Raw genomic sequence first — 26,870 nt, 5'->3', positions numbered from 1 at the left:
TTTACCAGGCCAAGATTAAAAGCCCTAAGATAAGTGGGAAGTTCTCTTTGTGTACGAACTTTAAGGCCTCTAAAAACAAAGGACTGACGTACGTGTTTTTTGTCCTGATGGGGCACAGAATGTCTGAAGAGTTACATAAAAATGAAAACAATATTAACAAGACAAGACTTACACATACTCTGTATAAAAAAATATCTTTCACTTCAGGAGAAGTTCATCTAATCCTTACAGGTCTGGGAAGCTGCTGCTGGTGTGTGTAGTAAAGACCTTTTTATTAAAATACATGCATTGTATGCTGAAATATAAGCCAAAAAGATCATGAGTAACTTGTAAATTAATTGTAAGATGTATTTATATTAAATACAAATCTGTCTACCTGTTAATTACTGTAGAAAAAGGTGAATTTTAAGCATACCGCTACAGGCTTCTAGTCTATGTTCGGTTTATGCTTAATTTAATACACCATACATTGCCGGAAACGAATTCTGCAGTATGAATAACACCACAGAATTTATCTAAGATTTGGCGTGACGCAGACACATGCACACGCCTTGCTCTGCTTCTAAATTTTAGTGACCAAGGCAGCACTCAAATTTTTTGGAGGTCATTCGAAGAAAACACTGTTAACTGCAATAACGAGAGCGAACCGCACTTTTACAACCTCTAGTTGAGCACTTGGGAACAGTCCAACAAATACGTCTGGGTGAGAGCACTCGTTTGCGAGAGCGGGGACTCTTGAGTAAGTGACACAGTCACGTGAAAGACCGTCGTTCCACCTGTTCCATATCTCCATGAACTGAACTTTGCGACGTTGTGAAAACTTCTTTTTTGTGTGTTTGTGTTCGAGTCAGTTATTTTCAAATAATGGACAATATATTGTCCATTCACGTGTCTCAAAACCTTACACTGATAGCGCTAGACGGCTTTTTCTGCCCGCTCAGAGATTCAGTGCACACAACATTTGATTTCCATACTCACAAATAAGCCACTATGACACACAGAACAACACTGCATAATGAGAACTCCCCCCGATCTCCTCATAATTACGTGATGTAACATGATGGTTGTAACACACTTCGTTAACTATTAGCGGAACTGCTTTTATAGTCAGTGCGTGACCATAGGTGTCCATCTCAAACGCCTGAAGTTAGCAGTCTGTTCCGCCGCTTTTGCCATAGGTATTTGAAATCTGTCCTGGTTAAACTTGTCTTTAAGTTACTTTTTGTTCACTTTTTTGGACGGTAATCTATTCTGTACATAACACGAAGTTCTTTTGCTTTTTTGCAACTCGGGCATGGTAGCCCACGAAACGGTCTGTCGTACGTAACCATAGCAGTGTGCAGGTTTTGCCGGTTCATACTTGCCACTCATTTGCACAAACGAAATGGATTGTAGAGTGCTGTCAATTCAAAGTCATGTTGTCAGAGGGTACGTCGGAAATAAATCTGCAACATTTCCCTTACAGGTGAGAAATGATTCCAATATTCAATATTTGACATATTATCCTACTTTTTTTTTTGTTTGTGTCAGTGACATTTCGAGAGACTTTTTAATCTGCTCTGTAAACTGCATCAGATTAACGACGGGAATACGATTTTGAGACTGTCAGTTCCATTTCAAAATCTGTGTTCATGGGCTATGAAGATCGAACTTTACTTTTCTGGAGTTGCATTGCAGTGCGTACACCGTTTAGACAACTTCACGGTTTTTGCGTTTCCTGACAGTATAGATTAGGGTTTCTTGTTGAAATTTGGTAATTCACAGTATCATCGTATTGTCTCTCATTTCAGTCAGTCATACTTACTGAAAATTCTCAGATAAATTTACGTTAATAAATACATCGAGAATAAATTTATCTGTTACTTATTTTCAGGTACTGGGATTTGAAGTGGACTCTATCAATTCTGTGCAGTTTTCCAATCACACAGGTAATTTTCTTTATCACGCACTGCATTGTTAGGCTATGCATGCTCATATGCCTTCAGTGTTTTAGTGTTTGAAGAGACATCTAAAACATGTGGTTCTGATTTCATAGTAGCGCCCTCGTGCTGTGTTGTGGTGTTGTGCAACGTTTTCTTGTTCATGTATTTCTATGTTCTGTAGAGACAGGCAGGGCATTCCTGTTGCTTAACCTGCCACATTACGATTCAAATGAAGTCATCCCATTGCCCCTTCTTCTCTTTTTGTTAATCACGTTAAGCAGAACAGGATCTGTTATGCAATCTGGATTCTTCTCTGTTTTGCAATCTTGGACGACCACTGCTCTCCCAGCTGGAAAACACACACTCAGAAACAGCCCCTGCCAAATTCCCATCTGCTCAGTACCTATCTTTCTCATCTGTGTCTCCTCTAACACTCAGACTTTTTTTTAAACCCACCTCTTTTCATGTGAAACACTCTCTCTGTCGCTCTTTCCGATGGACTAGTTCAGTGTGAATTTGACTTTGTCAGATGTACTAATCAGTACAAGAAATACACTTGAGAGAATCTGTCTTTGCACAACTAAGCGGCTGATTGGATTAATCATGATTGCTGACTTAATCAGTCAGTTTTATTGCATTTTGCATTGTCTACTGCACTTGGACTGTTCTTATGGTTGATAGTGCTCATACAAGAGATGAAGAACACGATGCATACACATGCTAATCTGACGAGAGGGCATAAAGCAATTATAAAGAGGTAAAGGGTGAGAAATGTGAGCATGAAAATCTGATCATGGAAGAAAGGCATACAGTGAGGCTATGGCTGAGGTGGGAGTGTCTGTTTTGTTGATGATAAACCAATCATCGCAGTTTGACCTGTGGAAGAGCTAACCACTGGGCTGTATCTGTGACTGACACCTATTGCACAGACAGGGCGGCCAGCTTGTCAAAGCTTAACTAAGCCCTGAGAACCATCTGCCTAAAGAGTGTCAATATCTCACTACTTAAAGGAGACCTTAATTTCTTTTAATACCAAAACTTAAACTTATTTTGAAGAGGAGCATTGGACCTCTGCCCACTTGAGAAGAGATTCATCAGGGTAGTGTACAAATTTAAAGAGAAAGTCCACAATGGCTGTAAACCAGGCCTCCCCGTAGATGTAAACAGAATCATTGTACGCTTTTAAACAGGCCGCTAGTTCCCAGTACCATGTATGGATGTTTTTTTTTTTTCTTTCTTTCTCTTTCTCTCCTCCACCCTCTCCTCATCTCATTTTGCTTTTCTATCTAAAGCGAAGTGCATTTCCCTCATTCTGGGATGTTTTCTGGGATGAATGCCAAAGCTGTCTCCCTTTTCCGGAGAACTTCTTCTTTATTCTCTACCCCGGATTCTTCCCTCTGACCCCCCCCCCCCCCCCCCCAGTTAACAACCATTCATTTCCCTCTTTCTGCTTGGCCCCGTTCACTTTGCCCTCTTCTGATGCCAACAAGAGCTCTCTGTGTGCAGAGCCCCAAAACATTCCAGGGGGACCCAAAACCAGAAAATACACACTCGCGAGGGAACATACGCACGCATTGCTGTGTGAGACAGCTGTGTCCGGACAGTTGTCGGGAGGTTGCGCTTACGCGCGCTGTAAGGCGGGGGTTATAGTTATGCCGTTACGTGCGTCCTCTCTCACCTCGTTGTGACGATCTCCGAGGATCTTCTCTGTCAGTGGATCGATCGTCTGCCGGTTCGAGAGATGTCTTTACTGAAGCCAAACTCTTTGTCAGTGAATTCCACCTCGTGATTGAATGCAGATGAACTGAGACTGATTGGCTGCATAGTGAAGGCGAGAGGCTGGAGGGGAAATGGAAGGACAAAAAAGAAAAATAGAATAAAAGATTTTTGTTGAAAGTGTAGTCGTTTTCATGGAATGGCCGCACCTTCAGTTTCGTGGTATGACTTAGAACTACCAACAGTGAAAATAAAACGTCATATGCAAGATCCGACTGTGAAAGTGTAGAAAAGTGATATGTGGGGACGAGGTTTAGGCCTGTTGACTTTCTTACTCTGTGTGAGGGGGTTCTCATTCTTAAGAAAATATCCCAACTCCCAGGCTGAAAAAGGAGAAGGATGTTTTTCACATTCCAGAACAGTCGATGAGGGATTATATGTTAACAACAGGGGTTTGTACCTCTGCCTGTCTGTCCTCACTGTGCACAGCACGGCCTCCTCTAGTTGTACTGTATCCAGTCAAAGGGCAAAGGTTATATATAAGCAGTTACTGCTGGTCCGCAGTTCGGTGTCCGCTGATCTGAGGTTATGTTAAAGTGGGCAAGTGACTTAACTCAGATCAACCAAACTGTCCTTGAGTCCACTACACCCTGCTGTCTCAGCTTTTACATCATTAGTTTACTGATTCTCCATGGACCCTCCATGACCTCAGTGTGTGCGTGCGTGTGTGTGTGTGTGTGTGTGTGTGTGTTTGTTCTGTGTGTGTACTAGAGCAGGAGAGAGATCAATCTCATTCTTCGGATTCTTTAGGTCTAAACCCTCCTCCATCAGTTGGCATGCTGTAGGCAGTTAATTAAAAGGAGTTTAATTTTTACAGATTAAGGACTAATCTGGGTAATTTTTCATCCTGTTTCTTTGGTATGTGAAACCTTCCCGCGACACTCAAACGGCCTCACGGCTGCCTCAAATCTACTTTCATCCTCTTTGGTTTGTGAGGTTTCATTTGACTGCTTTGAATGCAAGCGCAACACAACATGGGGAAAAACTCTCCAAAGTCCCGAGGCTTGTATCGACCTGTTGGATATTCATGTTGGCAAAGACTACAGCAACAATGCAAGACTCACCTCAGGCCATGCTTTTGTGCCAGGATACTCTGACACGAGACTTACCAGAGCAGAGCTACAGTTTTCTGATGAGACAAATGACATGGGCGTAAATGATCAGAAGTGAAACGATAATTCACTCTCCTTCACCCCCCCCCCCCCCCCCCCCCCCCCCCCCCCCCGCCGTCTCCTCTCTGTTTGTATCCCAGGTTACGAACACTGGAAAGGGCAAGTGTTGACTGCAGATGAGCTGAAGGTCCTCTATGAGGGAATTAAACTCAACAATGTGAATCAGTATGACTATGTACTTACAGGTGAGAGCACACACAGACACACACACACACACACACTCTGTCTCTCTCACTCTCACACACACACACAACAGACAGCAACATACCCATTTATTCACTGATTGTTAATAGTTAAATTCATTTTTCAGGATACACCAGGGATGTGTCCTTTTTAGAAATGGTGGTGGACATTATACAGGAGCTGAAGAAGATCAACCCCAAGCTGGTGTATGGTTGGTATCCCTGGGTCGTTTTCCTATTCAAAATCCCAAGTATAAGTCTCATCTATGCCTCTTTAATTTAAATGAGCATATACACGTACACGTATGTATGCAGGTACATCTCATGACTTAAGAAAGAGCTTTGATGAGGCATTCATGAGCGCTGTAGTTGTGGATTATTTTAGAGCTAATTTGTTGTTGCTAGAAAAGCTTTATTGACCTTATAATCTGATGTGTATCATATTATCATCTCTCCACTGTTTTGAATGAATTTCATTTCATCTGCTCAGTTTTTAGTTAAGTATTTGATTGAAGTATTTGACATACTGGTTCTGTGTGATTGGATTTAAAATATTTAGCTTGAACAAAATTCTGAGTAAACATGTTTGTGTGTTTTCTTTTTGTCTAATTAGTGTGTGATCCAGTCTTAGGAGACAATGGCTCAATGGTGAGTATGAGAGCAGTATACTCTCTCTCACACACAGACACACATGCACACGCACACACACACACACTCACACGCACACACACACACAAAAAACTATTTGTGTCTAGCTTGCTTTGTATCAATAGCTTCTTACTGTTTAGTTCACATCAGTCACTTTGATGTGCGTAAGCTTAGCCTTAAAAATAGCCTCACACAGAAAGCTCCTTTTTCTGTCCGTCCTCTCTCTCTGCAGTATGTACCCGAGAACCTCCTGCCCGTCTACAGGAATAAAGTGGTGCCTGTGGCCAATATCATAACCCCCAACCAGTTTGAGGCAGAGTGAGTCTACTGGTTATGGAGTGGGTTTTGAAGAAACAGCTGCCAGTGGAATGTGATGGTTGGGGTTGGGGGTGGGGAGTGATACTCTTCGTAGCAACGTGAAACTCTTGATATTATCCATACAAACTCACCCATTTCTATAAGCGAAATTGCGTAAAGTAGTCACTGAGTTGACTTCATATTTCCATCATTTCTGTCCTTAAGTGTTGTGTGCTTGAGCGTCAGTGTACATTAAGCGATGTCTTTTCATGTCTGTGTTTATGCAGGCTGCTGACGGGGAGAAAGATCAGCACGGAGAAAGATGCCGTCGAGGTGAGTGCGAAACATTAATTTTTTTTTTATCACCGGCTAATGATCGAATTCGCTTTGGCTGCGTCTTGGCGACGGCGAGCCGTGATTACGAGTGAAGGATGTGAAACTTGCCTTGTCTTTATCTCCACTCTCAGGTGATGGAGCTGCTGCACAAAATGGGTCCGGACACTGTAGTCATCACAAGCTCAGACTTGCTCTCTCCTCTTGGGAACCAGTACCTGGTGGCACTGGGCAGCCAGAAGACAGGTACTGTTTGGACTTACATCAGTGTGTTATGTATATTCATTCATTCATTTATGAATGGATGAATATTTATGTCTCGGACTGTGTCCATAGACTCCAGTTCACTTCTCAAACCAAAAGTGAACAGTAAAGAGAAGCAGAGGCAAAGCTCAATATATACTTTGTGTGTTGTGTGACAGACAGTGTGTGACATGCACGCCTGCAGTGATGGGTGATAGTCCAGCAGGAACAAAGTAGTTCCAGAATCTTGCCAATCTCGGTAAATTTGCTTGAATCCGTAATGACGGAAAACAGGTTTTGTAATTGAGACAACAGGGGTAAAAGCTAACACACAAATCCTCTGCAAAGAAAATCGACAAAAGAAAACTGTTACATCTGTAAAAGGAAGTTGCTGAATCCACTGAAATTACTGTTTTTGTGTGTCTTAGTGAAACCAGACGGTACAAAGGTAACCCAGCAGATCCGGATGGACATCCCAAAGGTGGACGCTGTGTTCGTGGGCACCGGTGACCTGTTCGCTGCCCTGCTGCTGGCGTGGACACACCACCATCCTGACAACCTGAAGGTATGCAGTGTCTCGACTGTGCCGTTTGTTCAGCCACTCTGTAGTGTTTCTAATGCACGAGCACTGTTGCTCTAGCCCTTTATTCTCATTGTCACTGTGGATTTTAGGTTTGCAACACCCTTGTTTACCTGTATTTGAAATGCCCCATTTGAACTAGTAATTTTTTTACTGTGTTGCAGTATGTTGTTCTGTAAAATTCTGCACATTAGTTACCATAAAAGATTCTATTGACAAAACTCTTATGACTTTTATTCATGAAAAAACAAAACAAATCAAAACAAAAGTGAAAGTAGATATTCTTTTAGCAAAAAAAAAAAAAAATCAAAGCATATATTATTTTTAACTTGAAGAACTGTCAGTCTACCTTATAACTCAAACATGTGTTGCCAAGCAACAGTGGTAATTAATCTGAATAAACAGAGTTAGTCATGTTATGTTAGGAGGGAGATGTTTATGGCTGGCTTTAGAGAGTCACAGCATTCTGCTGGACATCAGTTATAAGAGAAGTTCATGGAACATCATTGAGTTCAGTTTACCCTGCCTCATCATCTGTAATGTGGTTTAAACAGATGGCCTGTGAGAAGACTGTTTCGGCCATGCATCATGTCATTAAGAGGACAATGGCTTACGCCATAGGTAAGAACTGACACGACGCAGACAAAACGCCCAAGGACGGGAGATTTTGGTGTCTTTGCATTTTTTGTGTCTTTGTATCTCCATTGTTCTGTGTGAGAGTATGTTGACAATAAAGTCTCTCTCTCTCTCTCTCTCTCTCTCTCTCTCTCTGTCAGAGGTAGCGGGGCCTGACAGGAGACCCAGTCCAGCTCAGTTGGAGCTCAGGATGGTTCAGAGTAAAGCGGACATTGAGGATCCTGCCATAGCCATAGAGGCTGTAGTATTGTAGGACTAAGGCCCCAGTCCTCCTGCTCTGTGTGACCATCTGAATCGGAGGCCGGGACTGTGGCCCTGTGTTCACCTTTTAGAGCACAGATTTATTTTTTTTAACATTATGTCCAACATCTCAATCGGCCCCAGGGAAATGGGTGTTGATATGAATTAATATCAGAAAGAGCTGTAATATGGTTGTCAAGCATGAACAATAATCAGTATTTCTCTCTCTCTCTCTCTCTCTCTGTCTCTCTGTCTCTCTCTCTCTCTCACACACACACACACACACAAAGAGAGACAAACTGACCATATTTTGGAGGCATTTTAGAGTTCAACATTTCATTTTAATAGTACTGAATAATCTGGTTTAACAGTTATGAAAAGATTTTGTAGCAAATGTGAAACTTCGGAGGACACAAAGTGTAACTTAATGAAGTTACCAGCAGGTGGCATATGTGAGCACATCTTATAACACTGTTGTAATATCAGCACATTCACATTCCACTTTCAGATGAGACCATCCGTCCCAGTTTGTTTGCTGCCATACTTTTTGAATACTTGCATTCATGAAATCAGTTAATTAAGAGTCTATTGGGATTTCTCTAAGTCTGCGATCTCTTAGGCTGATGATATCTAATGGTCTCATTGTCATATCATTCCAATGTCGCATTTGTCTCTGTCACCCCTACCAGTGTCTTACCATAGTTTCAGTTTTTGCCTTTTTGATTTCACTGCCGAGAGATATTTAAATCACATGATTAATAGTATTTCATGAACCTTTTAAACATTCCGTTGTGTTAATTCTGAATCATTAGGTTTTCATGATCTCATCTTTATATATTTTTTATAATGTCATGACTAAGAGGAGCCTTAAAACTGGGTGGTAGAATTGGTATGTTGAATATGTGTGTGCATTAATGGAACGTGAAGGAAACTATGTAAGAAACTGCTAAACCTGAAGATGCTGCTGAATGATGTCATTAATAATTAGATTAATAGAATGAGTATGTCACATTCTATGGAATAAAGGATAATTATATTTACATATGATAATCTGATCACAATTATCTTAGTATGTCACATTCTATGAAATAAAGGATAATTGTATTTACACATGATAATCTGATCACAATTATATTAATAAAACTGTTATCTTTACAATAAAAGTCAGTTTGTATGTGCTCAGATACAGTTATAGACACACAAAGACAAGGCTTCATTGGGTAGCTTCAAGGACTATCTTATCATTATGTTTCATTTTTCTGAAACAAGAAGTTGGTGTCTAACAACTTCAAAACACAAATACACAAGATGTTTTTTAATCGCATACACAAGTCCTTTAGAATTCTGATTAAAATCTCATAAGTTAGGTTTCCTTTTATTGTTCCCCATGAGTGAGTTCTCTCCTGCATTAACCCATCTTAAGTGCTTTAGAGCCGTGGGCAGCTGTCATACAGTGCCTGCTAACCAGATAAAAGTTCTGCTCTAGTGCAGATGTTGGGAACACCTGCTGTATACCATGCATGCCTGGCTAATGTACGAAACCAGAGTACACCCCCATGAAAACACTGAGAGGACAGAAAATAACTTCTACAGAGAGAGGAGCCCTAAATGGAACAGAAAACCAAATCCTTTTCCTGTGAGGTCACCATGCTAGCCACTATGCCTCTGTGCTGTTAAGCTAAGTCTTATTTGGTTGAATTGACAGAAAATGACTGAAAACTTAGAGAGGATAATATACCATAAATATGTTTTATATGTATATATAAATATACAGAAGTATTGATGGATTACAGAAGGGCATAAGCTTGGGTTTATGTTCATTATGTCTTTTTTGCTATTTAGCTGATAAAGAGAATGTAGTTTCTCTTAAAGCGATTCTGTAATGATTCAATAAAAAGAAACGTTAAACGTCTGTCTTAGTTGCGTGCATTTTATTGTCTTGTGACAGATTTAATTGAGTCATAGACATGTTATCAGTGGACTTTTATTTTGAAAAAGTAGTTATTGCTCTGGGAGGGACAATTTTTGTGGCTTGTTAGTTCAGTTACCAGAGTTTCCTAATTCTACCAAAAGCCGAAACACTCTTGTGAGTACAAAGAGGCACTTCACTCATTTTCTCTTCAAGGCTTCATAACTTGAACTTTTAGACATATGCCAATGACTTTATACAACCCCATTCAGTGTTTAAAGGCCATTTAATTACTCTCTGAACACATCCCATCCTCCCTAGGTTGAAATGCTCCTCGTCATGAAAGGTTTGTTGCACTCTTTCTGAGAAGTTATTTTATTAGATAATTATTTTGCAGCGGTTCTTGCTGTCTTGAGGTGGGCCTTGGAGCAGGTGAGTTAGCTTTGTTGGCTGAACATTTCGCTGTGATGTTGTCTGAATGAATTATGAAGAACTTGGGTGTCTATTCATCCCTCCAAAAGAAGGTACCAGGTATCATGGTGAACAGAACCTATAAAACTGACAGTGCATAATGGCAAGAGATGGATAAACGGTTCACAGTGGTTCAACAGTGGTTTGAAAGTTGTTCCTTGAAAAAACAAAACAAAACAAAACATCAAGTCAAGCCACTGTCCAAAGTTCGGCTGAACTACACGTTCTGTGACTGAACCCATCTATGGTGTATCATTTTTAGTGTTAGAATTCTGGCACATGATTGTAATACAGGATATGCAGGAAAAGCCCTTTCTCATATGTTCAGATTCTGCATTTTTAACATGTTTCTTGGGTAAGACCACCTTCAATCAAAATATGTCTTATACTTATTTTTCTTTGCAACATTTCAGCATATGGTTGGGCAATGGTGTTTTTTTTTGGGGGGGGGGGGGTGAAATATTTAGAAGATAATTTTAAAATCCTTCAGACAAACCTCTCTTCGTGTAAAGCTAAAAGTGTAGGAGTATGCTCTCTCCTAAACAATGTTAAATTGGTACCTAGTATGTGGCTAAAAAGCGGTCTCTCAACTTGTTCAGTTTTTGTTTTAAATAACATAGAACAGTGAGCAATGAGGAGTCACAGTTGGGGCAAGATTTCACGAGTCCTGAAAAACAAAAAAACAAAATCAAAGGCCTTTGCACTGACATGCCTGAAACATGCATTTGTGACGCATCTTCCTACCACGGTCAAACCCTCCTTTCCTTTAGAACTGTGATTAGAGTTTCATAAGTTAAGTTTCCTTTTATTGTTCCCCATTAGTGAGTTCTTTCCTCCATTAACCCATCTTAAGTGCTTTAGAGCAGTGGGCAGCTGTTATACAGTGCCTGGCAGTCAGATAAAGTTCTGCTCTAGTGCAAATATTGGGAACACCTGCTGTATACCATGCGGGCCCGGTTAATGCAGGAAACCAGAGTACACACCATGCTAACCACTATACCTCTGTGCTGTTAAGCTAAGTTTTATTTGGTTAAATTGACAAAAAATGACTAAAAACCTACAGAGGATAATATATCATAAATATGCATGAATATGTTTTATACGTATATATAAATATACAGAAGTATTGATGGATTACAGAAGGGCATAAGCTTGGGTTTATGTTCATTATGTCTATTTTGCTATTTAGCTGATAAACAGAGTGTAGTTTCTCTTAAAGCGATTCTGTAATGGTTTAATAAAAAGACCCGTTAAACATCTGTCTTAGTTGCGTGCATTTTATTGTTTCATTACAGATTAAATTGAGTCATAGACATGTTATCAGCAGACTTAAGTTATCGTAGGAGGAAGAGTTGTCATCGGTTTTAGTGGCCAGTTAGTTCAGCTGCCAGAGTTTCCTGTGTTAATTCTACCAAAAGCCAAAACACGTTTGTGAGTAAAAAAGAGGCACCACTCATTTTCTCTTCAAGGGTTCATAACATGAACTTTTACACATACACCAATGAATTTATATGACCTTCTCTCAAACCTCATTAATATTAAAATACTTCAGACAAACCTCTCTTCGTGTAAAGCTAAAAGTGTAGGTGTATGCGTTCGTGCTGGCTCTTTCTTAAGCCATGGTAAACTGGTACCTAGTATGTGGCTAAAAAGCGGTCTCTCAACTTGTTCAGTTTTTGTTCTAAATAACATAAAACAGTGAACAATGAGGAATCACATTTTGGGGCGAGATTTCACAAGTCCTGAGGAAAAGTAAAATTCAAAGGCCTTTGCACTGACATGCCTGAAACCGAACTAAATCAATATCCTGTAATAGTGTATGTTCCCTTTAATAGGAGCTGGACCAGGCTCTCTGTGGCTAACACTTCACTTTTCATTTCCTTCACTTCAAATTTTCAATCCTTGAAAATCATCTCCTTGGCATATATTTGGGATAATTATTATTCAGACATCTAATGAACTCATTGATACAGGTTTATGAACTCATTGACGTGTCCTGTGTCATTTCAGTAAACCAGTATTTGCTCATTTCCTCCTTTTTTTTTTTTTTTTTTTTACATTGACATGCCCATTGTAAGGGAAATTTGGAGTCCCCTGTAGTGAGAGTTGCTAATTCTCAGAGACAACAAACTTCAGATGTGATGAATCATTTCCTTTTTATTACATGATCATGGGAGAAGCACCCCTCAGAGATGAAGCGCAGTTCTCACTGAGGTTAAGGAGCGCAGAGCTTTTCATACAGTGAGGCAGAATTACAAGGACGTGGGGGGGGGGGGGGGGGGGGGGGGGGTATATAAGGTAATGTTTCTCATGGAGCACAGGAGACTTGCTGTTTGCTCCCAGGTGTTACAGACCCACAGAGGCCTTGTCTTCTACGTGATAAATGCTCATTGGTCTAACACACAGATACATTGTGCAGCATATAGTAATTAAGCAAGCACAGGTCCCTATAATATTAATACTCCATCATGACAATAGCCATGAGGCATATCTCCCTTCTTCTTCCCGCTGAACCGTAACCAGTTCTCCTCCAGGCCAACAGGATATGCTAATTCTGTGGCCAAACAAGAATGTCAAAAACACGACAATGTTCCAAACATGTGACTGGCAGCAAATGTCAATACATCCATCACAAAGATAATTTTTTTTTTTTCCAGAGTGAAGTACATTCGAATCTGACCAATAGCACAGCATCACTGGTTCAGTCCTTAACATGAACTGTCATACAGTTTTATTTTACATTCAGTCTTGTTTACAAAACAAATCACAAAATTCTGCAGAAAAAAACCTGTATCACTTTCAGTCATCTTCTGCAGTGCATTTGATAGTCCAACACAACAAGAAGTGATGCAATAACACGCTTTTTTTTTAAACTTCACAAGAGGAAGTAGCACTAACATGTGAGCATACAGACAAGCCTACTCAGTAATGTCACGCTGTACTTTTGTAATTCTCCAGTTAGTGTGTATTTATGCACACAGTGTTTCATTCTCTGTTTCTTTTCATTCCACTTTTCTTGACTGATACAATATTGTGTCTATATCTGCAGAGGACCTCACAGTTTGACTGGACTCAAGAGACTGGGTGTATGTAGGAGTATGAACTGTTGAGAAGTTGGTTAGTCAGCCATAGATCACAGTTTAAAGTCACACTTGGCTAATCCTCCCATAAGAACACACTTTATTACTTAACACTCATAGGAAACTTTGAGGTTCACTGATGAGGGGGGTGGGAAGGATTGCAGTGTTAGTGTTGTTTGTAGGGATATTTGTGGTGTGTTGACATCAGTGAATAGAGTCTAAGCAGAAAAGTGCACAAACTTGCACAGGCTTTGTACTTACATGTCTCATACCAGACCAGATGAAATTTCTTACAGTCTGACAGATAATTATAAGAGGTTGTACTTGGCATCATCTGCTTTATTCCTTTCCCAGCTCTGAACAAAGCAGGAGCATAATTATAGCAGAGTGGTGTTCAGTGTTTTTTGATGTTTACATTTTGTCATTCAGAGTGGATGTCAGTGTATGGATTTGGTGGGCTGACTAAGAAAAAGTAGCTTATCATCTTGTCTTAAAGACCAGTTATAAAAGAAACGTATATTAATTACTCCTGTGAGAATACATGACACTATCACAACACTATCAACCAGATGAAATAGAGGGAAGGTCTTAAATTGGCAAGAAGAAAATGTTTAACAAAACCCAAAACACCTTTAGTTTATGGGTATTTAGACTTATTTATGGAAAGTATAATTTAATTTGACTTTGTTGCGGACCCTTTGAGAGTATAAATAGTGATACTGGGCTCTAAGTAACTTGTATTATTATTATTATTAGCAGTAGTAGTATTTACAGTATTTACAGCAAACATCGTTCATCTAAAGCATTTTGAAATGTAAGTGACTTGATTTTCTAAGACACAACAGTGGTATTTTGGCTTGGCACTTTGAGTTAAATGCTAGGAAAGGAAAGGTGCTTCAATTCCTCCTTTCCTATCTCATTTAGCATAGTGTATAATGGACCATCCTTTATGAAAGGAGAGAAGATCATTTTGTCCCACAGTTCTTTGCGGCAGCAACATTTAAAGCGAATTGATTGAGACAAGCGTAACTGAGATGGCGAATTCTCAACTTATGCAAATTTGAACCATGTGAGAACCAATCAGTTCAGCATGTGATGTGTAAGGTACGTGACCTTTTCTAGAGAGGTGGGAGTAACAAAAAGAAAGTCTGAACAAAATGGCAGAGGCTAGAGGCTACGGATTGGGTTCTTGCGTGGTTTTCATTTGCATAAAGTTGCGAATTTGTCATCTCAATTTTGCCTGCTTCACGAGATTCAACCAATCAGAGCAAATTTTGCACCCATTCAGCCTGATTGAGAGCAAAGCGAAATTTGCTGCAATGGAATGTGAGAGAAGTAAAGTCAAATGAACAAATAATTAAACACTGGAGGTTTGGATGCGGTATTACCGCAAACCGCAGAGGTGGTATTTTTTTTGAACATCCCACGCTTATGAAAGTTACACGTTGCAAATAAATTACAATGAATGTAATCAAATGTAATGGTAATAAAAATGGGGAAAAAAAGCAGCACCTAAAGTGAATGCTTTCAAAAAAGAAAAATGGTGTAGTACAAAAGCAACAGTGTAGTCCAAACATTTGTCTTATAGAGATATAAAAATCTTTTTGCTGTTCAGTTGTGATACTGTTCTATCCTGTCCAACCAGAGAAAGAGAGTGTTACCATGCTTATTAAAGGTGTACCGGTTCTGAAACCGAGACCGAAACCGCAATACAAATGTCCACGGTCACGTGTCGCAGTTCCAGAACACGGAAGCGCAATACCCCAACACGCTGCCACTACTGGAGTCTGTTGAGCTCCCATTACGTTACTAACGAAACTAAACCCATTTTGCATTTCACAATTAACACTCTAACACATGTAAATCATGAAATTATTATTCTATTTAAAGTTAGGGCAAGCTGTGTGCATTGTGATCCGAGTAAATAGAATAGTCTAGCTTTAACCACACACGTTACGTGCATAACTTTTTTATGCTCTGATTTTTAGTCGACCAAAATGTTAGAAAATAAAGTGATATTTGACAAAATACAGTGTGCCCTCTCCTCTACATTTCTGTCTGCGGAACTAAAATTAAAAACTCTGTTCACTCTCTGATTCCAAAAACAGAGCCTTAATTTAGCAACTGAATTAGTTCATGCTCGACTATGCAACCTCTTAAGTATGGCATGTTTTTTTTTCACTGCACTGAAACCGTACTGTACCGTGACTTCAAAACCGAGGTACATACCGAATCGTGAATTCTGCGTACCGTTACGTAATGCAAGCTGAAATATCCTCTCATTAGCATTGCTACTGTAAAGGGTAGCTTTACTTATACCTGGACATAACTACAGGCTGATTTGGGAGCAGCAAGGTAGCATTAATTTTCTCATTTGGCTAGGAGACTGTCTTGCAATTTGTCTAATAATTCCCCCATTAAATAACCTGCTGTCACCTGGTAGTATTCAACATTATCAACACAACTATTTAAACTTACTTATATTTTTAACAAGCGCATCAGAATACGCAGACCCAAGAATCATGGGTTTATGGGTAAATTGTGCGCAGGGCTCATTTATTTACCTCATGATGGGGCACTTCCTCTCAGGAGTGTCCTGGCATTTTGAGAGTAAGTCCTGGAGTTGAGGGACAAAGTCTGACTGAGACCCTGTTCCCTGTTAACCTCGTCATGGCAGAGTCCCAAGATAAGGAAAGAAAAGGCCACAGTATAAATAAGGCAACAGATAAATACACACAGTATTACAACTGACACTGCGTATCTAACGGCTGAGGATGCGACCTATGAATCCTAAACTTCCCATAAACTATACAGAGAAAACACACTGTTCATGATCAATGAATTGTTCGCTGCCCCCTTCTAATCTCTCTGTAAATAGACTTTAGTCTTTTGCCACCATCTCTGTGTTTGAGGACAGACACATCAAAAGAGGAAGTCGTCTAAATCCCCGTTTGTTAAAGACTGAATCAGAGTGATGTGGGATTCTACTCTGGAGTCATGGGAACACTTTCTTCTCCCTCTTCCTCTTCAACCACACGGCCAGCAGCTCCACTCTCTCCCTGAAAAACAAAGAGATTCCACCTGGATTAACAGTTTAAAACACTCACAGTAGCTAAGTTGCTAATATGTAGACGTGAAAATGTGTGGAAACCTGTTGCACATACCCTTTCTTGGATTCCTCTGCGAGGCGAACGTCGTTGCGTAGAAAACGGTAAATGTAACCTGAAATAACAGAGAACAGTTTGCAGCAGGATTAATTTGTGTCTGTATGATAAGTCTGCTTAAAGTATTTCAGTTATTCAATAACCAAAACTATCTAGAAACATTTGAAATACACCTTGAAATTTTGCCCCCAAATTAGGACTTGTTCTTATATTTTTATTCTGTGTGTGAAAGTAAATGTTGTTACCCAGGATACTTTTTAGAGATTATCCAACATAGTAAACCAATGAATATGATGAAGCTGAGGAGGACAGCAATGATGACTGCAGTTTTGGAGGTCTCTAGGAAAACATAAAGGGAGACAGAGAGAGAGTGTGTCATTACGTTATGTGTAGTTATTACATTATGATTTGCTACATGTGTGTACCAAGGTATGAATGTACAAGAATAATATTCATCCTAAATGATGGTTTAATAAAAAATATCCACAAAGATGACTAACCCAAGCTCACATGTACATAGACTGAACCTGATGCTTCTCCATACTGGTTTGAGGCTTTACAGATATACAGACCATTCAGATCTGGGCTCAAACTGGAAAGAATCAGTCTGTCTTCCTGTGCACCTGCAGGAGGACCGTGATTTTCCCTGCCCGGAAAAGGATGGTATTGCCAATGCATGTGTTAATGAGGGGTTAATATGTCATGATATACTGCGTACTACATGACACATTAAAACTAAACCTACAGCTAATCTATGTATTTTACATTCGTACTAGTTTGGGATTTTCACAGAAAACATATCAACAACAAGTTTGTAAGATTTTAGCTGCATATTAGTTGCACAAACACACAAATATTATTGTACGTTCCAGTAACAGAGCACTGCACCAGATCACTGAACCTGTAAACTTCTGGTTACACACTTATTTCCCATAAATGTTAACTAATCAAAAATGCTGAGCTGTCTTCTCTCTTGCTTTAGACTGTATGGATGACATCTCTTTAGTTCAGGTAGTAAGTTTGGATCAAAGGTGTGGACATAGTTACTACCTGATCCAGGTGAAACTTGGTTTTGGATTGGCTTCTACATCACAACGAAACTCTCGACCTTGTGTGGTATGTTCGACAGGAATTATCTTCACTGATTCAGGGGGATCTGAGTGACAACCCCAAACACAAATAAAATTTTAAAAATAAGAATAATAAATTGACAAAATTAAAAACAAAAACTGCTCTGCACTTTCAGCTATAGTTGAGATTACAAGCGATTTTCCAGTCCAGGCACTACTACGGGCAGGTCAATGTTCTCAGCGAAATCATACAACCTTTCTGCATGTAGCAGCTGCTGTTGCAGTACCATTATGTTTTTTTTTTAATTCTACTTTAGTAACTCACAGTGGATGTGTATAGTGTAGTTGACTGTCTGATCCCCTGTTATGTGACTGACCACACACCGGACCTGCTGTTGATTGGCATGTCTGGTGGGAATGCTAATAAGATGACTAGTGGTTGTGTAGGTTCCATTAGAATGCACTGTGGAATTTGTCACTATTTTCATTGAGTCACTAAAGGAACCCAGACGCCAAGAGATGTTTGCTGGAGGTCGGGCACCAGCAGCAGTACAGGTTGCCATGACTTCCTCAGACTCTCCAACTACAGGAACCACTTCAACAAACACTGTCACCAGGGGATGCACTAGGGAACAAAGAAGAAGTGGTTAGATAGGTTCATAGGTAGTTTTTAAAATTAAGATTCAGATTAAGATTGAATCTCTATGATCACACCCACACTCTGTGAGCAGTGAGAAGTGAATTTGACCTCTGCATTTAACCCATCTTTACACAACAGTAGTGAGCACAAACAATCACTAGGCGCAGGAGCAGTGGGCACCACACCTGTGCCGGGGAGCAGTTGGGGCTAAAGTACCTTGCCCTAGGGCACTTCAGCCGTGGATGTTTTCCTGCCAGTCCTGGGAATCAAATTGGTGACCTATTATGTATTAGGCAATCCTAGTATTAAGTTCTTGTAGTTGATTTTACAATGTTGTATGTATGGCTTTTTAAATGATCAATTTATTACTGTTTTTCTCCCCCCCATTCAATTTCCATTTTTAATTACAAATTTCTTACTGTTTACTTACTGCTTGCTTATCATGTACATAGCACTACAGGTTCTTCATACTTAGTTCTGATCATGTAACAATCTTTGATACTATGGGAGCTGAAAAACATCACTCTAACTCATGAGCTAGGTCTTCATGAGACCTGAAAGGACCCTGTCCTCTCACCTGTGCTGCTTGTCTTTATAGATTTGGCACATATATTACTGCCTTTCAAAGGGAGAATGCGAGTGTGGCTGCAGTTTATAGGACCAATCCAAATGTAAGACAGGAGAAAAATGGGGACAAGTCAAAAAAACAAAGAAACAAACAAATAAAAAACCTGAGAGACTTAATCCTCTCATTTTATCATCAGTTTGTTGAGGTACTTGCACCTCTAGACCGATACAGTGCTTTGTATAGTGTGTGTCAATGATATGCAAATATCATAAAAATATGCACATAAAAACAACAGCAGCAAAAAAATCATGAATCTGTCCTTTAATCGATAGAACATTAAGTGGTTTTTACCTGTTACCATAAGGTTGATTGTTTTGTCATAAGTGCCATCTGGATACATGGTGAAGATGCAAGTGTAGGCTCCTTCATCCATCACGTCAACTCCCCTAATCTGAATTGAGCCATTGCATTCTTCAGTGTTTCCAATAAAAATCACACGGTCAAACTGCCAATCACCATTGAAAAGGGATATCTTGCCATCTGGGCTGATGCTTGCAAATATTTGCTTTTTGGTGTCTTTCTCAGTTTTTTTCTGCCAGGTAATGCTAGACAGGAGTTCAGACTCAGAGGAGCCGGTCAGCTGGCAAAGCAGGTTGGCGTTCTCTCCAGCAGCAACTGTCTCGTCTTGACTGATGACCTGTGCAGCTGTATTTTAAAGAGTAAGGATAAGGAAAAAACACATGTATTACTGCAGGAATAAAAAAATCCTTTAATATTGTTAGAGTTTTGTCAAGTGCTTTCTATTTAGAGATAAGTACTTGTGAGGACGTTTCCTCCTGAAATAAATTATTGGTCCTACAACACACCCAATTCGGTAACTCATACTAAGAAGAAATTCTGGCACATCCGCTATACACACACACACAACAGCATCTAGGGGTTGTGGGGAAGGGGGGGGGGGGTGCTGCTATCCTTTTGGGTGTGTCTCTGCCTGAAAGGAGGAGACACTTCTTGAAATTTGGGAAGCATTCATTTGAGCTCGGTTGAAATACTTTTACATAACTTTTTCCCATTAAAGAATAGTACAATTACATCCGTGTACCCGTATCTGCCACACTTTAAGCTCCCGAACAAGACCAAATATGGTTTCTTCATCATTAAAAACAGCACAGTTACACCGATGGTCATACAATTAGCTGCTCATGACTTGGCTCCTGGCTATTTTTAAGTTTTACCGCGCATTTATGAATATACGAACAGATATGACTCGATATGCATATTTTATTGATAATATCGTATGGTTCGTTTCATTTTTCTTTTGTTCTACATAGTTTGCGCCCGAGTAGAGCAATGCAGATGGAGCCTGTGACATGGTCTGAATTCCATTCTCACAGGGAAACTAACCTCCCGAGGTGATCTAGTCTCCCTCGCAATTAAACGTCATCAGCATTTGACCAAATGGTCTGGGGGTTGCTGCGCTAAAACATCGAGCCTGGTGTCTGTTAGGTGTTACCGCGAGTGGTTTCTGCTTTGATACGCATTGGTCTTGAACGCAGGGAGGCCTGGGCCATAAAGAGAGAACTGGGATCAAAGGGGATAGGGATAGAGACGCTGATGACACACAGCTGTTCTTCTCCTTCCCCCCCTCTGACTCCCAGGTTCAACCTCGCATCGCAGCCTGCCTAGCTGACATTGCCTCCTGGATGTCTGCTAACCATCTCAAACTTAACCCGGAGAAAACAGAGCTCCTGTTTTTTCCTGCTAAGAACTCCCCAGCGATCGACAATACAATCACCATCGAGGGATCTGCGGTGTTTCCCACCTCAGCAGCCAAAAACCTTGGCGTCACCCTCGACAACCAGCTGACATACTCCGGGCACATCGCAGCAGTCACACGATCCTGCAGATTCGCCCTATACAACATCAGGAGAATCCGCCCTTTCCTCACGCAACAGGCAACCCAGCTCCTAGTCCAAGCGCTTGTCATCTCCCGCCTGGACTACTGCAACGTTCTACTGGCTGGCTTGCCGGCCTGCGCCATCAGGCCGCTCCAGCTCGTGCAGAACGCCGCTGCACGCCTGGTATTCAACCTCCCTAAACACTCTCATGTCACTCCACTGCTTACTGCACTCCACTGGCTTCCGGTAGCAGCCCGCATCCAGTTCAAGACACTGGTGCTGGCCTACCAGGCCACAAGAGGCTCTGCCCCATCATACCTTCAGTCTCTTATAACGCCTTACACCCCAACTAGGACCCTCCGCTCCACGTCCTCCGGACAACTGACGGTCCCCTCTCTCCGGGAACCCGGCAGCCGCTCCTCCCGACCACGCCTCTTCTCTGCCATTGCCCCGAGGTGGTGGAACGACCTCCCCCATGCAGTCAAGACTGCGGAGTCTCTTACCATCTTCCGCAGGAAACTGAAAACCCACCTCTTTAGAACACACCTGTCCCCCAATGCCTAACCTCCCTTCCCTAGAGAAAAAAAAAAAAAAAAAATACCTTTGTCTTGTATTTCTGTTTGTAAAAGTATTCCAGGGGCGCAATGCGAAAGGGCAATTTGACGCTCAGTCTTATTATGATCTCTGTTGAAGGTATTAGAAATCCGACTGATGCACCAATTGTAAGTCGCTTTGGTAAAAAGCGTCTGCCAAATAACTAAATTGTAAATTGTAAATTGTAGAGAGCCAGAGTGAGAGTGATAGAAATAGATAAAAAAGGGTGAAAAGGAGGGAGAGTTTTTACACAACTGCAACTTTAATTACTAAGGAACACTTAAGGTTAATAAATGTTCTTTTCCTTCTGAAAGCTGCACAGTGTCTGCCCGACACGTGACAACCATAAACCCAGAAGTTGATGCGCAAATACAAACACAAAACAAACATTTCATAGGACATGGCATATGGCTCCTATATCCCAGCCCCCAAATATTATCACACTGTAATAATTACAACATTACAAACCATAAATAAGAAACATATAATCTTCACAAACATCCTTGTTTGTATTCCATCAGTGTGTTCTTCTTCTTCGTGGAATGCAAGTCAAGTCTAGGCCAGAGGTTCAAGCACATCTTTAGTGATCTTTACCACCATGCTCTGTCAACCAGTCAATAATGTCAGTCATACTGTCAAAACAAAACTGCCCTCTCAGAACTGAGAGTCAGACCTCTGCTTCCTGTAGAAGACAGACCTTGGTTATGGGCCTATCCAAACAACTGGTCTTGGTCTTAACAAGCAACCTTCGTACAAATCCTCTCCTGTCTGGAAAGGTTTAGACAACTCTTCCCATAACCCAAGATTAACAAGGTGCTGTCTCATCCACAATGAGCACAACGTCCCTTGCCACAAAATTGTGCTTAATGCCAGACCACCTCTGACGTTCCTGCAACTGTGGCAAGTATTCCTTGACCCACCGCTTCCAGAACAGATTTGACACGTACTGGACCTGGATCCAGCGGCGACGAGCCTAGACATCATCTCTTTGCAACTCCCCTGATAGTTGGGATGGGGAGGTCTTCAGAAGCAAGAGACGATTAGGTGTTAAAGCTTCCAAGTCATTAGGGTCAGTAGATGCCTTGGTGATCGGGCGACCATTAATAATGTCTTTTACTTCACAGAGGACAGTGTGAAACCCCTCCTCATCAAGACTCTGCATTTTCATGATGGAATTGAGGACTTTGCGTTCTGACCTGATCAGTGTTTCCCAAGCACCCCCATGGTGTGAACCAGTTGGAGGGTTAAAGACCCATTTGTTTTCCTTCTGAAGAAGAATGTCATTTATCTGGGCATGATTCCACCTTTCAATAGCCTCCCTCAGCTCACGCTCTACTCCAACAAAGTTCGTTCCATTGTCAGAGCGCATTTCCATGACCTGGCCATGCCTTGCTACAAAATGTCGCAGCGCATTGACAAAGGAATCTGTATCCAATGAAGATGCTATTTCAATATGGATAACTCGTATTGCTAAACAGGTAAATATAACTCCATACCTTTTCACTATACTCCTTTGGCTCTTGACTTCAAAGGGCCAAATGTAATCCACCCCAACTCTAGTGAACGGAGCTTATAATTTACAATTTAGCATTTAGCAGACGCTTGTTACAAGCTTCATCTCGACAGACCCTGTCTTGGCACTTTTTGGTATTCATCAACTCATCAACTGTGATTAAACCTCTAAAAGCCTGGCCTTTGGCCACTGCCATTTCATGCTCTGAGGAAAGCCTCTGTTGTTCACTTGAGTCAGCCTGAGCAAAAGCCACGTCCAGCTGCTTCCACTTCTGACTAAGACACAAGAGCAAGTTCTTAAACCTAAGGATCCAAGCTATAGTCCTTCTCAAGCGAGTCCAAGCGGAGAAATGGTGAATTAAATGAGTGGTTGCATCCACGTCTTCTGAACCCTGCACAGCATTCACTGTAACACTGACCTTGACCTCTGGAAGGTCAGGTAGGAGCTCACCTGAATGATCTGGATTCACAGGCCAGTCCTGTTCAGGATGTAAAAGATACTTGGATCCTGACAGCCAGGTCTCATTCCTCAAGATCATGTCTGCCCTCAGTCCTCTAGAGGCCATGTCTGCAGGACTGCATGAAGTGTTTACATACCTCTATTGAGATGCCTGTGATACTTTAAGAATTTCTGAGACCCTATTAGCAACAAAGGCACAGAACCTTGAGGTTTCATCCTTGATGTATTTTACTACAGATGTGTTATCTGTCCAAAACACTGATTCCTGAAGCTGCATATGCAACTCCCTTCTCCAGAAAGTGTCCATGCGGCTTGCCATGGTAGCAGCTGTAAGCTCCATGCGGGGTATTGAAACTGACTTCAGTGGAGCTACCCTGGATTTTCCCATGATGAGGGCGGCATGCATCTGTGAATATGTATTTTGCAAGAGCAGATAAGACACTGCACCATAGCTATCTTCATCCGCATCTGTAAAGTGGTGTAATTGTGCTGCAGAGACTTCTCCAAAGTCTGGGGGCTTTAGACACCTAGCAATCTGGAAGTACCCCAACTGACTGACCTCCTCTAACCAGTTCATCCATTCTTGCACAAGTGATGGCGGTATAGGGTCATCCAAACCAAGTTCCTTTCTACACAGCCTTTGCAAGATGATCTTAGCAGAAAGGACAACAGGACTCAGGATTCCTAAAGGATCATAAATTGAACTAATGATGGAGAGGATCCCCCTTCTTGTCAGAGGTCTGTCTTGCACCATAATCTTAAACTTGAAGGCATCAGACTGAATGCACCATTGCATCCCTAACACTCTCTCCACAGGAAGTAAATCATGCTCAAAATCCAAATCCTTCATATCCTTTGCCCTTTGCCCTTCTGGTATGGCAGCCATCGCTGAACGCCTATTGTTCATCCATTTTGTCAGTTTAAAGCCGCCTTTAGAACATATGGAGACCAGATCACGATAGAGCGCCACTGCCTCTTCCTCACTGGCTGTTGATACAAGACAGTCATTCACGTAGAACAGTGTGGAAGTTTCTCAATAGTTTCCAGACAGAACGGCCCCTCATTGTCCTCAACACATTTTCTCAGTGCAAAGTCAGCACAACTTGGCGATGAAGTCACACCAAAGAGATGTACCATCATTCTGAAGTCCGCCAGCTCTTGGGTCACCATTGGGCCACCAGAAAAAATTTAAGCAGATCCGTATCTTCTGCTGGTACCCTTACCCGATGAAACATGGACTCTATGTCTGCCATGATCACCACTGGTTCCTTCCTGAATCTAGTCACGACTCCAGTCAGTGAGCTAGTGAGATCTGGTCCTTGCAGGAGTTAAGCATTGAGAGACTTTGACTGGAAAGTTGCTCCACAGTCAAAAACCACACGAATCTTCCCCTTCCAAGGGTGGTAGACGCTGTGGTGCGGGATATACCAGTCCCCCGTCACTGCGTGCCAGTTGTTCTGCAGGTACTCACTCTGCGTATCCTTTGGAGATAATGTCATTCATAAAGTCTGTGTACTGCTGTTGAAATGACAAATCTATCTTGAATCTCCTTTGTAGGTTTAGAGCATGCTGCTCTGCAACCTTCCTATTATTATGCATGTTCACTTGACTCTCTCTCTCAGAGGTAATGCAACCTGGTAGTGACCGTTTACAAGCTCTACTGAATCTGTGACCAGCTTCATGAAACTTTGTCCTCTCTCGACAAACTAGGTTGTTCATCATGACTGCATTCAGAGAAGTCCATTTTAAACTGCTGTTGCCAAAGCTCATCCAAGTTCAAAACTGAGATTCTGTTGACTGCTGCAACATCCATTCCATCACCACTGCCTCCCCCCAGTGGTCCATTCACAGTCCAAGCCAGAATTGTCTTAATGGCATAGGGTCCATCATCCACTCTGCGGATTACTTGAAGTGGTTCCAGTGGCTTTGGTACATTTGTTCCTATCAGCAGCTCAATTTCTGAGTCAATCTCTGGTAGACGAACACGTTTCAGGCGAGGCCATCTCTTAAGATCCTTCTGACATGGAATGTTTCCCCTATGGACAGGCATACTTTCCTGGGTGTAGGTACTGGGCAGTTGACAGAGTAAGCCAGCCACGTCCAGTCCTGTGACAACACAGCTGTTAACAACATTCTCTTGACCCATTGTCCGTAAAAGGATATGTGTCCTCTTTGCTGAGAGGCTGAGCTTGTTCATCAGGTTGACTGTACAGAAAACAGCCGTGCTACCTTGATCTAGGAAAGCATAAGTAACCAATGTCTTATTACTTTTCTTAGACTTGATTTGCACTGGAACTATGGGAGGTTTACAGTCATGATCACCAGCCCCGGTAAGACCACTGGATACTAGAGCACTGCCCACTGCGGTGTCCCGTTCTCTTTCTGTTTCTGATTCTGTCCCCTTTTCCTTTGAGTGGATATGAAGCATTGTAGGGTGCTTCAAACTACACACTTTGCATGACAGACACTTTCTACAGTCCTTGCTGATGCAAACAGGCAAAGCAAACTCCATTTTCCTTTAAGAAAGCAATCTTCTCAGTGTGAACCCTTTTCTCCAACTGAGGGCACAACTCCAGTGTGTGTCCACCTCCACGGAACAGACAGACTTTCTTGACTGATGAGACCGTGTCTGGTTTCCTTTCCTTTGTTCCAGTGTTGGTCCTATTTTCCACAGTAGTCACAGTTGTGGACAAAACTCCTTTCTTTGGACCTAGATCTGGGTTTGGCTCATGCCTTTACTTAATACTGGCGATGTGTCTTGAATATTCCCAAACACAGGGTCTGTTACAATAATATCACTGAATATAGCCCTTTGGTTACGCCTCTCTTGTATTTCACAGGCCAATGTTCTCCAGCGATCCCTAAGCTTGTAGGGCAACTTCTTCACTATTGTCAGCATGTTAGCAGGCAAATCCAGTTCATACATGTACTGCACCTCATTCCTTACGTTCCTACAGCCTCTGAGGAATAGGCTGTAGTCCTGAAGAGCCTTAACATCTTCTGATTTGATTGGAGCCCATGACAGAGCTTTCTCCATGTAAGCAGCTGCAATCCTTTGCTCATTTCCAAAATGCTCCTGTAGCAAGGCCTTAGCTTGAGCATAGCCCCTCTCAGGGTCAACAAGCTGGCAGCTTCTGACAAGTTCCCTTGGGCGACCTCTTGTGAATTGTTTGAGAAAATATAGACAATCGCTCTACCTATCAGACTTGCTTTCAACACTATTCTCAAAGGCTTTCATGAATGTGTGATACTGCAATGGGTCACCATCAAAGATCTGAACATCTCTCTTAGGCAAAGATGACAGTTGCTGTTGTTGTATCAGTAAAGTTGTTATTTCATTTTGCCTTTTCATGGTGTCAAGAACATTGTTTTTATCATTACTGCCTGAAAGACCTTCAGTATTAAGAGTGGTTCCACGCCATGAATGAACGTCATGAGCACCAGAATGAGGATTGGGCTTATGTATGTGGCCTTT

At 41.4% G+C, this 26,870-nt stretch overlaps 2 protein-coding genes across 2 annotated transcripts; one reads left to right on the top strand and one right to left on the bottom strand.

Annotated features, from left to right (window-relative positions):
- Positions 1-1,163: 1,163 nt before the first annotated feature.
- pdxka (pyridoxal (pyridoxine, vitamin B6) kinase a) lies at positions 1,164-9,145 on the top strand. Its single transcript, XM_030786310.1, has 11 exons — positions 1,164-1,465; positions 1,874-1,928; positions 4,951-5,055; positions 5,181-5,264; positions 5,666-5,700; positions 5,933-6,018; positions 6,285-6,330; positions 6,465-6,576; positions 7,002-7,138; positions 7,708-7,774; positions 7,930-9,145. The coding sequence occupies exons 1-11, from the start codon at positions 1,385-1,387 to the stop codon at positions 8,040-8,042; spliced, it is 921 nt and encodes a 306-aa protein (XP_030642170.1). The 5' UTR covers positions 1,164-1,384; the 3' UTR covers positions 8,043-9,145.
- Positions 9,146-16,484: 7,339 nt separating this feature from the next.
- LOC115823551 (nectin-1-like) lies at positions 16,485-23,501 on the bottom strand. Its single transcript, XM_030787611.1, has 8 exons — positions 23,355-23,501; positions 23,102-23,207; positions 19,283-19,636; positions 18,049-18,348; positions 17,704-17,809; positions 17,154-17,299; positions 16,899-16,992; positions 16,485-16,548 (listed from the first exon to the last, which is right to left on the bottom strand). The coding sequence occupies exons 1-8, from the start codon at positions 23,499-23,501 to the stop codon at positions 16,485-16,487; spliced, it is 1,317 nt and encodes a 438-aa protein (XP_030643471.1).
- Positions 23,502-26,870: the final 3,369 nt, after the last annotated feature.

This window comes from Chanos chanos, chromosome 10 (assembly GCF_902362185.1).
Source record: "Chanos chanos chromosome 10, fChaCha1.1, whole genome shotgun sequence".
Classification (NCBI taxonomy): Eukaryota; Metazoa; Chordata; class Actinopteri; order Gonorynchiformes; family Chanidae; genus Chanos; species Chanos chanos.
The sequence above is the reverse complement of the archived record's forward strand: the minus strand, read 5'-3'. Positions and strand labels throughout refer to the sequence as shown.

Bases quoted from the DNA above. Each gene is read 5' to 3' on its own strand.
- pdxka (XM_030786310.1), top strand. From the start codon at position 1,385: ATGGATTGTAGAGTGCTGTCAATTCAAAGTCATGTTGTCAGAGGGTAC. The intron at 1,466-1,873 runs GTGAGAAATGAT...ACTTATTTTCAG, and splicing joins CTGCAACATTTCCCTTACAG to GTACTGGGATTTGAAGTGGA. The intron at 6,331-6,464 runs GTGAGTGCGAAA...CTCCACTCTCAG, and splicing joins CGGAGAAAGATGCCGTCGAG to GTGATGGAGCTGCTGCACAA.
- LOC115823551 (XM_030787611.1), bottom strand. From the start codon at position 23,501: ATGGCCTCTAGAGGACTGAGGGCAGACATGATCTTGAGGAATGAGACC. The intron at 18,349-19,282 runs GTAAAAACCACT...TTTGTTCCCTAG, and splicing joins AATCAACCTTATGGTAACAG to TGCATCCCCTGGTGACAGTG. The intron at 16,993-17,153 runs GTTAGTCATCTT...ATGTTTTCCTAG, and splicing joins CTATGTACATGTGAGCTTGG to AGACCTCCAAAACTGCAGTC.